Consider the following 16471-nt stretch of genomic DNA (forward strand, 5'->3'; position numbering starts at 1 on the left):
AGTTTGCGGTGGGTATGCTAGTTCTGAACGTCACATGCTAATGTAAAAGCTGGTTTTTGATATAAATATGAGCTTGATTGAACAAAACATGCATGTATTGTATAACATAATGTCCTAGGATTGTCATCTGATGAAGATCATCAAAGGTTAGTGCTGCATTTAGCTGTGGTTTGGGTTTATGTGACATTATATGCTAGCTTGAAAAATGGGTGAAGCCAACAAGTGCTCGGCCTATGTGAGAACTCCTTCAAGACTGTTGGAAAAGCATTCCAGGTGAAGCAAAGCTGTCATCAAGGCAAAGGGTGGCTAAATATAAAATAAAATATATTTTGATTTGTTTAACAATTTGGTTACTACATGATTCCATATGTGTTATTTCATAGTTTTGATGTTTTCACTATTCAACAATGTAGAAAATAGTAAAATAAAGAAAAACCCTTGAATGAGTAAGTGTGTCCAAGCTTTTGCCTGGTACTGTATCTTGTTAACAATGGATAAGCAACAATGGGCGTGACGGATAGAAGTAGTCACTACAGGTGTGATCAAGGCTTACATCAAAGTTGCCTGATGCTGAATGGAAAGTGCAATGTCCTGACCAGTTATTCAGAAGAAAATCCTCTGTGACTGTCTATTTTAAATAATTTAACTTACCAGTGAGTGTGGACCCAAAACAAAGACATTCTACACATTTACAAACTACCTGTTTAAGATGTGTATACAACCATGGTAGTGGAGGCTCCTCAGAGGAGGAAGGGGAGGACCATCCTCCTCAGTGAATTTCAAAAAATATTTAATTGTAAAACATTTAAAAAGTTATCCTTTTTAGATAAAACTATACTAAATATAATCACGTAACCAAATAACTGATTAAAACACACTATTTTGCAAAGAAGGTCTACAGTAGCCTCAACAACACGCTGTAGCGTAGCACCATGGTGTAGCTGGAGGACAGCTAGCTTACGTCCTCTTCTGGGTACATTGATTTCAATACAAAACCTAGGAGGTTCATGGTTCCCCCTTCCATAGACTTACACAGTAATTATGACAACTTCCGGAGGATGTCCTCCAACCAAATCAGAGCTCTTGCAGCATGAACGGACATGTCCACTCAATCAAAGGATCAGATAATGAATCTAGTACTGAAAGCATAAACTACAGCTAGCTAGCACTGCAGTGTATAAGATGTGGTGAGTAGTTGACTCAAAGAGCGTGAAAGACAATAGTTGAACAGTTTTGAACATATTCATTTCTTCCAAAATGAAGGAAAAGCAAGAGAGAAATAGAGTGTGTCATTTTTTTAAACTTTCAATTACTTAGCTAGAAAATGCAGCTAGCTACTTTAGCCTACTGAAACACCCTGCTCAAACAGGGATGCTGTGTTATCTCGGTGGCTATGATTTTCCAACACAACACTGGAACTCTTCCAAGTCAAGGTAAGCTTTTGGTATTACGGGGGAAAAAAATTATGAAATGTATGCATTCACTACTGTAAGTCGCTCTGGATAAGAGCGTCTGCTAAATGACTAAAATGTAAATGTATTACCAATTTGACTCCGGGGCCTGCCGGTGTAACTGGTTACTGAATGTACACTAAGTTACTGCATGATTGCAGCGAGTTTACTACTGCACTAGTTCTATTGGCTATGCTGACTATGATGTTACTTTAGCTAATATGGTGAGAACGATGTACAGTAGGCTGGGTTTTTTCACACAGCTGATGTGTTGTGCATTGAAGTACACAAGCAAAGGGAAGCGAATGAATACAACGTGGCTATTTTGAGAGTGAACTGTATTTACGCATGATCAGGGGTGTATTCATTCCGCCTAATTTGTTGAAAAACGTTTCTTAAACGGAAGCAAACGGAACAAAAACGGGGATAAACATACCTGTTGGACTAACGAGTACACCCTATATCAGCTAGCTGCAGTCAAGAGTGTGCAAGGCGGTATTGAATGTCACCTCAAATTTGTCTCTCGACCTGTGTGTACCTACGTTGTAAACTTAAATTCATAGGCTAGGTTGTAGCAACCTCATGATGGGTATAGGGAACATTCAAGTATCATGTAGTATAGTAGCCTTGTCTGTCTAAAAACAATTATCATGTGATTTCACCCATGGAATTAGCTGTGGGTGAATGGAATATGACTGAGTCATCCGATATGCTGTAATAGAAATAAGGCCATGGTGTTCTTTTGTTACTGAAGCTTATATCAAATAACCTGACAATGATCCACATCATATGGGTAGACATGTAGTAGAGTTAAAATGGTTATTCCAGCAAACTTCAAATTATTAGAATAGTACACAAAGCAGAACAGAACAATCAGGTTGAGGGTCACTGGCCAAAGCCCACGAACAGGAATATTCCAAGTTCAGACAGAAGGGGGGAGTCAGATCGCTATGATCGCCAGGAACTTTACTTTTGGTTTCTAATTTTAATTGTTGCGCTACTGGTGATGCCTGTTGATGTTAGGTAGGCAGCTACAATAGCTGAATGATGTTAATATCTTCAGGTTTTGTTTCATTAAATTTATTTTATTTTATCTGGGTGCTTACGTCACCTACTAACACCCTGGTACTACCCATAGCTCCCGCTCTCCTCAGTCTGAGAAAACACAGAGAGAAAGGTACGGGTTGCAGATTACTCCTTTGTAGAAGTCCGTAACGTGAAATAAATAAAACGTCCCAAGGTTAATGCTGTAGATATTGTTATAAGAGGATGTGAGACTATCGAAACACGTAACTTTCAGAGTTGTATTGTTGTTATTAATATAGTTACAGAGTGCTAAAAGTGTTGCTAGCTAGCATGCCTTTCTTTCTGTGATGCAGACGGCTAGCTGAGCTGCCAACTAGTGATGGTGTTGCATTATGGGGGATGTAGTTTTTGCCCTCTAAGGCGATTTTACGTTGTAACTTGTTTGTGTTGCAGTGGTTTTGTACATGAGTTGTTGTATTTTGCTACTATCAACACTGAAAGCACCTAGCAATGTATTGGGGATGTGAGACAGGATATGTGTTTTATCTTTCTTCATGCTCCTGTGTAGAACAACTTGTCAGGTGGTGCATTGGAGACTGATGTGTTCCTGTCCTGTCTTTTCACAATACTATTGCAGGTATGGTTCTATTGTCTAAGAATTAAGATTATACATTCTTTGTATTAAGGACTGGTTATTATTTTATACTATACATTATGGCTTTATGTATGAGTGTGATTGTGAGAGTCTGAGAAAACACTGAGAGAGAAAGAACAACTTGTCAGGTGGTGCATTGGAGACTGATGTGTTCCTGTCCTGTCTTTTCACAATACTATTGCAGGTATGGTTCTATTGTCTAAGAATTAAGATTATACATTCTTTGTATTAAGGACTGGTTATTATTTTATACTATACATTATGGCTTTATGTATGAGTGTGATTGTGAGAGTCTGAGAAAACACTGAGAGAGAAAGAACAACTTGTCAGGTGGTGCATTGGAGACTGATGTGTTCCTGTCCTGTCTTTTCACAATACTATTGCAGATCAACATAAAAGCCTAAAAGACAGCCATGGTGTCGCTCTTCATTTCTTGGTTCTCCTGTGGTGCATAAGAAACCCGCTACAGACAAATAATGTGTGTTATGCAGCAAAACACAACTATCTTTTTTTAGGATGCAAACCAGTAATATGAATCACTGTTGATCCATCCTGTTCTGATCTAATGAAATGGATGTAGGATTTCCTTTGGCATAGAATCAAGGCCTTTTGCAGTCATGAAGGACAGAGCTAGATCCCTCTTGGTTCTCGTCAGCGAAGACTGAACTCAAGTTACGGGTTATATGTCAGACTCTCCTATACCACTTTGCCCAACATGTTATACTACGGAGGTTGTAAATAAACCCTTTTTAAGATGATATAATTTGTATAATTATTATAGGGCTGTGAAACCGATAGCCAAATGGCTTCAGACTGAGCATTTCTCAACATTTATGAGCAATTTACGGAGTGCAATTTCCATTTTATCGCAGTTAGTGTCCATTTATTTACAGTAGTGTGTTGATTAATTATTGCTTTCTTCAGTGTTCTCATTTACAATTGCGACCTGGCCAAGATAAAACAAAGCAGTTTGACACATACAACAACACAGAGTTACACATGGAGTAAAACAAACCTACAGTCAATAATATAGTAGAAAAATAAGTCTATATACAAAGTGAGCAAATGAGGTGAGTTAAGGAAGGCAAAAAAGGCCATGGTGGCGAAGTAAATACAATATAGCAAGTAAAACACTTGAATGGTAGATTTGCAGTGGAAGAAAGTGCAAAGTAGAAATAATGGGGTGCAAAGGAGCAAAATAAATAAATACAGTAGGGGAAGAGGTAGTTGTTTGGGCTAAATTATAGATGGGCTATGTACAGGTGCAGTAATCTGTGAGCTGCTCTGACAGCTGGTGCTTAAAGCTAGTGAGGGAGATAAGTGTTTCCAATTTTAGAGATTTTTGTAGTTCGTCCCAGTCATTGGCAGCAGAGAACTGGAAGGAGAGGCGGCCGAAGGAGGAATTGCCTTTGGGGGTGACCAGAGAGATATACCTGCTAGAGCGCGTGCTATAGGTGGGTGCTGCTATGGTGACCAGCGAGCTGAGATAAGGGGGAACTTTACCTAGCAGGGTCTTGTAGATGACCTGGAGCCAGTGGGTTTGGCGACGAGTATGAAGCAAGGGCCAGCCAACGAGAGTGTACAGGTCGCAGTGGTAGGTAGTATATGGGGCTTTGGTGACAAAACGGATGGCACTGTGATAGACTGCATCCAATTTATTGAGTAGGGTATTGGAGGCTATTTTGTAAATGACATCGCCGAAGTCGAGGATCGGTAGGATGGTCAGTTTTACGAGGATATGTTTGGCAGCATGAGTGAAAGATGCTTTGTTGCGAAATAGGAAGCCAATTCTAGATTTAACTTTGGATTGGAGATGTTTGTGTCTGGGAGGAGAGTTTACAGTCTAACCAGACACCTAGGTATTTGTAGTTGTCCACATATTCTAAGTCAGAACAGTCCAGAGTAGTGATGCTAGTCAGGCGGGCGGATGTGGGCACGAATGGTTGAAAAGCATGCATTTAGAGGGTGCCCGTGTTTACGGCTTTGGGGTGGTACCTGGTAGGTTCATTGATAATTTGTGTGAGATTGAGGGCATCAAGCTTAGATTGTAGGGTGGCTGGGGTGTTAAGCATGTCCCAGTTTAGGTCACCTAGCAGCATGAGCGCTGAAGATAGATGGGAGGCAATCAGTTCACATATGGTGTCCAGAGCACAGCTGGGGGCAGAGGGTGGTCTATAGCAGGCGGCAACGGTGAGAGACTTAGTTTTAGAGAGGTGGATTTTTAAAAGTAGAAGTTCAAATTGTTTGGGTACAGACCTGGATAGTAGGACAGAACTCTGCAGGCTATCTCTGCAGTAGATTGCAACACCGCCCCCTTTGGCCGTTCGATCTTGTCTGAAAATGTTGCAGTTAGGGATAGAGATTTCAGAGTTTTTGGTGATCTTCCTAAACCAGGATTAAGAAACGGCTAGGACATTCGGGTTGGCAGAGTGTGCTAAAGCAGTGAATAAAACAAACTTAGGGAGGAGGTTTCTAATGTTAACATGCATGAAACCAAGGCTATTACGGTTACAGAAGTCATCAAATGAGAGCGCCTGGGGAATAGGAGTGGAGCTAGGCACTGCAGGGCCTGGATTCACCTCTACATCGCCAGAGGAGGAGTTGGATAAGGGTACGGCTAAAAGCTATGAGAATTGGTCGTCTAGGACGTCCGGAACAGAGAGTAAAAGGAGCAGGTTTCTGGGGGCGATAAAATAGCTTCAAGGTATAGAGCATCGAGCCAGCGGGGTGGTGGCACTGGAATCCTCATCTCTCCCAAGTGGACATTCTCTCTTTCTCCCCTGACCCATCTGTCTATCTCCTCATTTGAATTCCATGCTGTCACAGTTACCAGCCCTTTCAAGCTTAACATCCTTATCATTTATCGCCCTCCAGGTTCCCTTGGAGAGTTCATCAATGAGCTTGACGCCTTGATAAGTTCCTTTCCTGAGGATGGCTCACCTCTCACAGTTCTGGGTGACTTTAACCTCCCCACGTCTACCTTCGACTCATTCCTCTCTGCCTCCTTCTTTCCACTCCTCTCCTCTTTCGACCTCACCCTCTCACCTTCCCCCCCCTACTCACAAGGCAGGCAATACGCTTGACCTCATCTTTACTAGATGCTGTTCTTCCACTAATCTCATTGCAACTCCCCTCCAAGTCTCCGACCACTACCTTGTATCCTTTTCCCTCTCGCTCTCATCCAAAACTTCTCACTCTCCCCCTACTCGGATGGTATTGCGCCGTCCCAACCTTCGCTCTCTCTCTCCCGCTACTCTCTCCTCTTCCATCCTATCATCTCTTCCCTCTGCTCAAACCTTCTCCAACCTATCTCCTGATTCTGCCTCCTCAACCCTCCTCTCCTCCCTCTCTGCATCCTTTGATTTCCTCTGTCCCCTATCCTCCAGGCCGGCTCGGTCCTCCCCTCCTGCTCCGTGGCTCGACGACTCACTGCGAGCTCACAGAACAGGGCTCCGGGCAGCCGAGCGGAAATGGAGGAAAACTCGCCTCCCTGCGGACCTGGCATCCTTTCACTCCCTCCTCTCTACATTTTCCTCTTCTGTCTCTGCTGCTAAAGCCACTTTCTACCACTCTAAACTCCAAGCATCTGCCTCTAACCCTAGGAAGCTCTTTGCTACCTTCTCCTCCCTCCTGAATCCTCCTCCCCCCCTCCTCCCTCTCTGCGGATGACTTCGTCAACCATTTTGAAAAGAAGGTTGACGACATCCGATCCTCGTTTGCTAAGTCAAACGACACTGCTGGTCCTGCTCACACTGCCCTACCCTGTGCTTTGACCTCTTTCTCCCCTCTCTCTCCAGATGAAATCTCGCGTCTTGTGACGGCCGGCCGCCCAACAACCTGCCCACTTGACCCTATCCCCTCCTCTCTTCTCCAGACCATTTCCGGAGACCTTCTCCCCTACCTCACCTCGCTCATCAACACATCCTTGACCGCTGGCTACGTCCCTTCCGTCTTCAAGAGAGCGAGAGTTGCACCCCTTCTGAAAAAACCTACACTCGATCCCTCCGATGTCAACAACTACAGACCAGTATCCCTTCTTTCCTTTCTCTCCAAAACTCTTGAACGCGCCGTCCTTGGCCAGCTCTCTTGCTATCTCTCTCAGAATGACCTTCTTGATCCTAATCAGTCAGGTTTCAAGACTGGGCATTCAACTGAGACTGCTCTTCTCTGTGTCACGGAGGCTCTCCGCACTGCTAAAGCTAACTCTCTCTCCTCTGCTCTCATCCTTCTAGACCTATCTGCTGCCTTTGATACCGTGAACCATCAGATCCTCCTCTCCACCCTCTCCGAGCTGGGCATCTCCGGCACCGCGCACGCTTGGATTGCGTCCTACCTGACAGGTCGCTCCTACCAGGTGGCGTGGCGAGAATCTGTCTCCGCACCACGTGCTCTCACCACTGGTGTCCCCCAGGGCTCTGTTCTTGGCCCACTCCTATTCTCGCTATACACCAAGTCACTTGGCTCTGTCATATCCTCACATGGTCTCTCATATCATTGCTATGCAGATGACACACAACTAATCTTCTCCTTTCCCCCTTCTGACAACCAGGTGGCGAATCGCATCTCTGCATGTCTGGCAGACATATCAGTGTGGATGACGGATCACCACCTCAAGCTGAACCTCGGCAAGACGGAGCTGCTCTTCCTCCCGGGGAAGGACTGCCCGTTCCATGATCTCGCCATCACGGTTGACAACTCCCTTGTGTCCTCCTCCCAGAGTGCTAAGAGCCTTGGCGTGACCCTGGACAACACCCTGTCGTTCTCCACCAACATCAAGGCGGTGACCCGATCCTGTAGGTTCATGCTCTACAACATTCGCAGAGTACGACCCTGCCTCACACAGGAAGCGGCGCAGGTCCTAATCCAGGCACTTGTCATCTCCCGTCTGGATTATTGCAACTCGCTGTTGGCTGGGCTCCCTGCCTGTGCCATTAAACCCCTACAACTCATCCAGAACGCCGCAGCCCGTCTGGTGTTCAACCTTCCCAAGTTCTCTCACGTCACCCCACTCCTCCGCTCTCTCCACTGGCTTCCAGTCGAAGCTCGCATCCGCTACAAGACCATGGTGCTTGCCTACGGAGCTGTGAGGGGAACGGCACCTCCGTACCTTCAGGCTCTGATCAGGCCCTACACCCAAACAAGGGCACTCCGTTCATCCACCTCTGGCCTGCTCGCCTCCCTACCTCTGAGGAAGCACAGTTCCCGCTCAGCCCAGTCAAAACTGTTCGCTGCTCTGGCACCCCAATGGTGGAACAAGCTCCCTCACGACGCCAGGACAGCGGAGTCAATCACCACCTTCCGGAGACACCTGAAACCCCACCTCTTCAAGGAATACCTGGGATAGGATAAAGTAATCCTTCTAACCCCCCCCTTAAAAGATTTAGATGCACTATTGTAAAGTGGTTGTTCCACTGGATATTATAGGTGAATGCACCAATTTGTAAGTCGCTCTGGATAAGAGCGTCTGCTAAATGACTAAAATGTAAAAAAAATGTAAAAATGTATAATGTACAGACAAAGGTATGGTAGGATGTGAATACAGTGGAGGTAAACCTAGGCATTGAGTGATGATGAGAGAGATTGTCTCTAGAAACATTGAAACCAGGTGATGTCATCACATGTGTGGATGATGGAACTGAGAGGTTGGATAAGGTATAATGAGCAGGGCTAGAGGCTCTACAGTAAAATAAGCCAATAAACACTAACCAGAACAGCAATGGACAAGGCATATTGACATTAAGGAGAGGCATGCTTAGCCAAGTGATCAAAAGGGTCCAGTTAGTAGTGAGGTCGGTTGCGGTCACGGGCGATTCAGACAGCTAGCCGGGCCATGGGTAGCAAGTTGGCAGAAGATTGTCTGATGAGGGACTGAAGTTCATTGACTAGAACTTGAATTGCTAGGGGCTGGTGCGTGTGGGGAATAATGAAGGGAAAATAGCGCAGCACAGCTTCCAGAAAAACAGTCACTTTCAAATTTGGGATTTAGTGGCTAAATGAGGTAAAACAGTAATTCTGCTCATAGATTATGCATGCATGAACTACACAGCCAGTACAAAGCTGGAGGTTTAAAAAAAATACTTAGTAGTCGCCAAAGTTCCGGAGCATGTCTTTAAATAATGCAACTAAATCTTCTTTTTTTCCAACTATAAAAATAAAATTTCCCTGACTGACAAGGATTGTCCTGACTTTCAAGAATCCCTGAGTGATACAGTTTTGACAAATGTTATCTTGTTGCATCTTGGTCACCTGGGTGTAGAAATGGAACATGCTACAGTTTAATGTACAGATAAGAGAATACATAACGATAATTGCATACAACAGATTATCACACGGGACATGATATGTGCCAGAGTAGCTTATATACACATTAGGTCCATGCAACTGATCTGAACAATAATGACAAATCTTTTTTACCTTTTCTTCCAGGAAGATTCTTTAAAATATTAAAATCACAGAGTGGAGGGGTGTGTATAGTCTCTTCTGCAGTGTAGGAGGATGTACCAGACAACCCACTGTGCTCCAGGGCCAGATCCCTCTTCCCAGCAAAGCCCGTCATGGTGAAAGAGTTCCCTCTAGTGCCTATAAACTGTTGATAACATGTTGGGTTGGAGCAGTGAAGTGATGCAATTTCTCACACTTATCCGCTCATCTGGCCAATAATAAATCGTTTTAGAAGCTTGGACACACCCAAACTTCCCCACCTCCTCTGTCCCTTTTGTTGGCGAGGGCTAGCCTTTGGCCCTACATTTGAAAAGTGAACAAGAGCCCCACTCACTTAGAGGGAAAGTGTGGGTACTCAGCTCTGAGAAAGGAAGAAAATAGTACTTTGGAATGAGAGAGAAAAGCGAGAATAGAGAGAACCAAACACAGAACTGAAGTTAAGGGAACTGGCCGGTCGTTTCACCACAATTGGAGCATGTCACAATTGGACAGCAGATTGGTCAGATTGAAACCAGAGAGAACAGGAGCTAAAATGTACTCATCTACTTTCTGAGTTGATTTTATTGTAATCTCTAAACAAGCTGTTATATACACTTGAGATTATGATGTTATACCCATCATCGCATTAGAAATATAATAATAGCAAAAATGTACTTCCAAGAACTAAATCTTTTGTGATTAGTTTGACAAAATACTTTCTCAATCTGTTGATCACTGACCCATCAGGATGCTCAATCTGGAACACATTGTTCAGTTGTTTTATGAAAACACTTGGCGAACTGAAGAAGAGGGAATGTGATGTAGCATGACTTTCACAACAGGGCTCTTAGAGAAGTGTGAGAGAGGGAGGTCCAGGTTCCAATAGCTCATATATAATGATGGCATGCATCCTCAGGGCAAAGCTTTACTCTGCTGAAAGCTCCCAGTGCCAAAGACATGGGCTTTTATCCACTTTCTATATAGAGAAAGGCTCAGTGAATAGAACCTCTGGGGGAAAAAAAGGAGGTGCATTTTCCCTTGATTTCAGCACGTAGGGTTCTCGTTAGTAATGAAGGGGGGTGTTAGTGTGTTTCATATTTTATTGTCACGTGCACAAGTACAGTGAAATTATTTTCTTGCAAGTTCTTTCCCAACAATGAAGTAATCAATATCAGTAGTAAAGTATTGTTTGGCAGTCAAACAAAAATGAGGAGGGGAGTGATGTCTGGTTCAATGAGTCGGCTTTGTTTCATTTTGTGGACTAATGATCAGTGAATTGATGAAGTTGTCTCTCCCCGCTCCTTGACCAAAAAATTATAATCTGCTCAGGGCACGAGGGACGATTTTTGCCCGGTATCTAGGTCAAAAACAAAGCACTACTCTACTACAGGGACAGACAGAGACAGAGAGAGAAAACAGCATTAGAAAACATGGACCCTCTCCATGTGAATCAACATTCCAGCCCTGTCCTGCCTGTTGAGCAATGAGGCCAACTCAGAAAAAAGTGAAAGGGGGAGAGAAAGCGGGTAAGTGAGAAGGAGGGGTGAAGGGTGTCATTGGTGATGGGCGAAAAACCCATTGGAGAAGAAGAGAACAGCTAGGGTTTCATTTGGGCAAAAGCTGTGTTACATAATGAAGTAACCTGGCTCAGAGTATCACATACTACGGATGTTTGAGGTAAGTGTTCAACTGTTTATTAAGATGCATTTTAAAACATTACTTTTTTATGTAAGCTGTGGGTGAGTATACTATTGAAATTACATTGTGGGGAGATAACAGGGAACTCTGGTAAATATTTGATTTTCTACTTCATAGCTGTCTTTGATAAGTTGGAAAATGTGTGCAGTCAATAACACAACTTTGAACTATGAAATACGAACTCACGTCCGTCTGATTAAGACAGACAACCAATTGTATCCTAAAATATGATATATTTATAAAAAATAAAATAAAACAGAGACTACTTCAAAAAAAAGTAAAGAGGCCCAGCTAGCACATAACATTCTGAGAACCATATGTTTCTTAAAGCTTGGTGAGAGTGTGGTTGCGCTATGGTTATTTTGCGTACAACCTTCCCACAATGTTCCGGGAATGGTGAAGGATGTTTCTTAGGTGGGAATTTCAGTACTTTAGCAAAATGTATCCTATTGGTTTCCTCATATACTGAACAAAAATATAAATGTAAAGCGTTGGTCTCATGTTTCATGAGCTGAAATTAAAGATCCCAGAAATGTGTCTATATACACAAAAAGCTTATTTCTCTGAAATTGTGCACAAATTTGTTTATATCCCTATTAGTGAGCACTTCTCCTTTGCCAAGATAATTCATCCACCTGACAGGTGTGGCATATCAAGAAGCTGATTAAACAACATGATCATTACACAGGTGAACTTTGTGCTGGGGACAATCAAAGACCACTCTAAAATATGCAGTTGTCACACAACAATGCCACAGATGTCTCAAGTTGAGGGAGCGTGCAATTGGCATGCTGACTGCAGGAATGGCCACCAGAGAATTTAATGTCCATTTCACAACCATAAGCCACCTCCAATGTAATTTTAGAGAACCAGCCTCACAACCGCAGACCACGTGTAACCACGCCAGCCCAGGACCTACACATCCAGCTTCTTCACCTGCGGGATCGTCTGAGACCAGTCAACCAGACAGCTGATGAAACTGTGGGTTTGCACAACCGAATAATTTTTGTCCACACCAACTAATTGGCCACACCTGATATTAATGAGTGCTTGCTTTGAAATGGGGTCTGTTTGAATACACTAAAATGAACAGCTTTGTAGGAGTTTTAAAAAAACAAACATGGCATGCTAGCTCCGTCCTTGTGGCGCAGTGGACTAATTCCATGGATATAGAACAGATCATAGGTTTGAATATCACTAATGCCATGCCACAATAAAAACATTTTTTGCATGATTAATGCTTAAGCAAATTCATTTCCATGTGTCCTATCTGTGCTTGGAGTTCAAAACTAAGCTAGCAGTCTTATTGCAACCTTCAGTTAAAGTTTTAAGGAAGTCATTCAAAAACCTCCAAATACCCTATAATTTCCATTCTCAGAACATATATAATACAACCTCCCAGGAAACCTCAGGGAACCATAGTAAAACATTTTCAGAACCTCCCTGCAACCTAAAAATGAACGTTCCCAAAACAGGCAAATGTTCTCAGAACGTATATAAAAAACATTCAGTTTTACTGGTCAGGAAACGTATGGCTTCATTCCCAGAACCAATGGGAAACCAAAAACGTACGTTCCCATAACTTCCAAAGAACCGAATGTGCTAGCTGGGGGCATACTATTTGCTTTACATTGACATGATGTTCAGGAAAGCACATTGTTATATTTGTTTTGAGGGAAATAGTGCAGCTGCAAAGAGGGCTTAGCTAGAGAGTTAGAGTTGGCAAAAAGCCAGTTGGAGTGTTTGCGCTTTCGCATGTTTTGGTGAATTCCTTTACTGACAGACAATGTCAATGCAAATCATTTTACAACCACATTTGACAAATAATGAATGTTGAGCAAGATTGTATCTAAACAATTACTATTATGGTAAAACATTTATTTTATTCCTCTATGTCTTCTCTAGCTTCCTGTAGAACTCTCACAGGTAAAATGATGCACCCCAAGATGAGGGGTCTGTTTCTTATCCAACTGCTGCTGATTGAACAGGCTCTGTGTAGAACACCAACTCCCCCTGTTCTGAAGACCACTCCGCTCTCCAAGACCTCCGTTTTAGGGGAGGGGGAGACTATCAAAAAGGAGCGGCAGTCACTTCTGGGGTCCCAGACCCAACTTGGTCTCCCATCAGATGCAGCGGAGAGTGCGGCCCCTGAAGAGTGGGTGGTGCAGGATGAGGCCAGAGCCCAGTCTGCCCAGCGTATCGTCACCACGCTGAAGGCCAAGCTGCAGGGCCGGATCCTCGTCCAGGCCAACACCAGCTGTGAGGCGTTGCTGTCTGCCTCTACACTGCAGGACCCCGCCTCAGCCCTGTTCCCCCGGGAGCTCCTGGGCCTATCCCTGGTGCCGGTGCTGGTGGCAGCAGGCTGTTCTCGGGAGGCCCAGACCCTGGTACTCAGAATGTACAACCTGTTGGGAGTGGAGGACACAGAGGAGCTCCTCATAGAGGTGGAGAGCCTTATGGCGAGGGGGGCTTCCCACCCCAGAGCCACCACCCCCCCTGCCTCACACATGGGGAATGTTCAGGCAGAGCTCCACCTACAGGCAGTGATGTTCAACATACAGCAGCTGGCCAGGGCTGGGGTGGGTCAGAGGGGGCACAGGGCCTCTGGAAGAGGGAAGCAGGAGGAGAGGTGTCAGGGCTGGACCAGAGTGAACGGGACCCTGCTTTTGGGGGAGACAGTGCAGGGAGCCACCACAGGGGGGCTGGAGGAGGCGGTAAGTGTCTGTGAGAGCCTGGGGTCCCAGTGTGCTGGTGTGTCCCGTAACGGAGGGCAGTACCAGGTGGTTCTGATGTCAGGCAGCCGGGTGGTGCCCTCTGAGTACTTGGACTCAGAATGCTGGATTCGACAGTGCCAGGTGCAGGATGAGGAGTCACCTGGGGCCTCAGGGCGGCGGGCACGGCGCAGCCCTCAGCGGAACTGTGTCAACAAAAAGGAGGAGCACGTGTACAACGTGGTGGAGTGGATCCCTGTCGTCAGCACCCTTTACAACCTGGGCACGGCCGTCTACTACACCTCTGTTAACTGCTCCGAGACGGCCAAGGAGAGAGCCATCCTCAGCGCCGTCGACCTGGGCACTGACGCCCTCATGGCCGTCACTGGGGGAACGGTGGGCGTGGCGGGCTACGTGGCCGGGGCAGGAGTGAAGACGGGGGTGAAGGCTGGGATCAAGTACCTGCTGTCCTCCATGAAGCAGGAGGAGGACCTGATAGTTAATGAGTACAGTTGGGAGGAGGGAGTCATCACCATACAGTAAACAGCCAGTAGCCTGGTTGGTTGGTAGCAACATATTATTTTGCTTTAGCCAATGGCAGCATAAAAAGATCTGGGGACCAGGAAGTGGTCTCAGGGAACCACTGAGTAAACTCTAAGACCCCCTTGACCTTGACTCCCCCAATCCTCTCATCCCAAACCCTTCTTGTCCTCCTTCGGTACTATTGGTCAGGTCAGACTCAATTTACACATCTGATACTTCCAGTGCAGGGACTATTGTAACGGTACTACCTTTCAGATGTTGTTTTGTTTGTTCTGTGTTCTCTAGAAACATATGGACCGAAATTCAAGCTGGCAATTTGTAAAAATATCAACTAATTGATTTATAAGCTATTTTTCCATGATACATGAAAGTTTGCAACTGCCCTTGATTGATTAAATTATAATTTTAGCTAGTTGTTTTTTACTACTACTTTTGAGTGTCTTCATTGACCAAACCAAAAACGTCATTCTATCAGTGGAGTTGAGTGAATCAAGTAAGAATTATTGTACTAATGACTGATTGAATATAAACTTAACTTAGTCATTGCAAAATAACTCACAACACTATTCCAGCAGTGGAGGCTGCCGAGGGGAGAACGGTTCATAATAATGGCCGGAACGGAGCAAAAGGAATGGCAACAAACACCTGGAAATCATGTGTTTGATGTATTTGATACCATTACACTGATTAAGCTCCAGTCATTACCACGCAACCATTTTCCCCAATTAAGGTGCCGCTAACCTCCTGTGTGTTCCAGGGCCCGGTTTTTAGGCTTACAAGTGTTATAGAAATCGGGTGTGCAACGGTAATCGATGTGGCACGCAACCATTTTATGGTGCATACAACATCTCAGCAGGGGAACGGAACCAATCTGTTTCTTCACCGCAAAATGTATTATACAAAACACAGCAGTGGAGGCTGCTGAGGGGATGACGGCTCATAATGTCTGAAACGGAGAGAATGGAATGGCATCAATCACATGGAAACCGTATGTTTGATGTATTTGATACCATTCTACTGATTCCGCTCCAGCCATTACCATGAGCCCGTCCTCCCCAATTAAGGTCTCACCAACCTCCGTTGAAACACAGGTACATTTTGCCCAAACTGTGCATTTTAGTCATTATGTGGCTCATTTCAGCACAATGGTCAAAGTGGGCTATTATTACAGTTGTATATTGTTATACTACCAAGATATAATCAATTGTATTTGATGTAATATAATGAAATAATCCTCCATGAGAAAGACAAACTGTCAGTCATCAACTGGGAGAAAAGGATTCATGTTAGTGTAAATTTGGGATGCTGTTGATTACCATTATATACCATGATACAGCAGCAACCAGGTAATCTCTCAAAACTGTAGGATGATTAACTTCTATTCAGGGTAAAAATGAGAAATGCAAATTGTTTGTTACACTTACTTTGCCAAGCTTCATGTAATACAAAATAAATCCAGCATCGAGGTTTTATGAGCTACACAATTACCAAAAAATATGTTATGTTAGAAACATGCGCGCTGTCAACCCTACAACATTGCGAATAGCGTGTTTTCAGAATCAGAAACATTGTGAAAACTGTTGGTTGTATGTCTGTTGTGTCCTTTGTCTATTGCTATAAGTTCATGTTTCTAACCTGTGAATGAATTAATTCATGCCGATTTCCAGTTATCAGTTAGCCTGTGAAATATTATCAGTATATAACAAAAATACAGTACAGTCTGATGGCAATTAATTTAAGTCAAGAATACAGGCATTTGAATTCAAGCGCCGGAAGAAAAGAGGGTGGACCTTTCTGTTTTCATACCTCACTTTCGAAACGTAATTTCTTGGAAGTCTTTTGAGATGGTCCTAGGTTTCGATCTCGCTCTTCCCTCTTCATTTACTCCCTCTGCTAAACTGAGTTTGTCCCACCTTGATTCGGTAATCATAGATTGTCATGTTCTTTTGACCAATCATGAATGCTTA

General features: G+C 44.1%; 1 protein-coding gene across 2 annotated transcripts; it reads left to right on the forward strand.

The window, feature by feature from the left end:
- Nucleotides 1-11077: 11077 nt before the first annotated feature.
- On the forward strand, nt 11078-14933 carry LOC106565525 (uncharacterized). 2 transcript variants are annotated; one of them, XM_045691662.2, is made up of 3 exons: nt 11092-11229; nt 12116-12231; nt 13156-14933. In XM_045691662.2, exon 3 carries the CDS (start codon nt 13182-13184, stop codon nt 14502-14504), a length of 1323 nt encoding a protein of 440 aa, XP_045547618.1. In that variant the 5' UTR covers nt 11092-11229; nt 12116-12231; nt 13156-13181; the 3' UTR covers nt 14505-14933. The 2 variants fall into 2 exon arrangements, with proteins under 2 accessions (XP_013988233.1, XP_045547618.1); XM_014132758.3 differs by lacking the exon at nt 12116-12231 and having other exon boundaries at nt 11078-11229.
- Nucleotides 14934-16471: the final 1538 nt, after the last annotated feature.

The sequence above is a fragment of the Salmo salar genome, chromosome 12 (assembly GCF_965601325.2).
Source record: "Salmo salar chromosome 12, fSalSal1, whole genome shotgun sequence".
NCBI classification, from domain to species: Eukaryota; Metazoa; Chordata; class Actinopteri; order Salmoniformes; family Salmonidae; genus Salmo; species Salmo salar.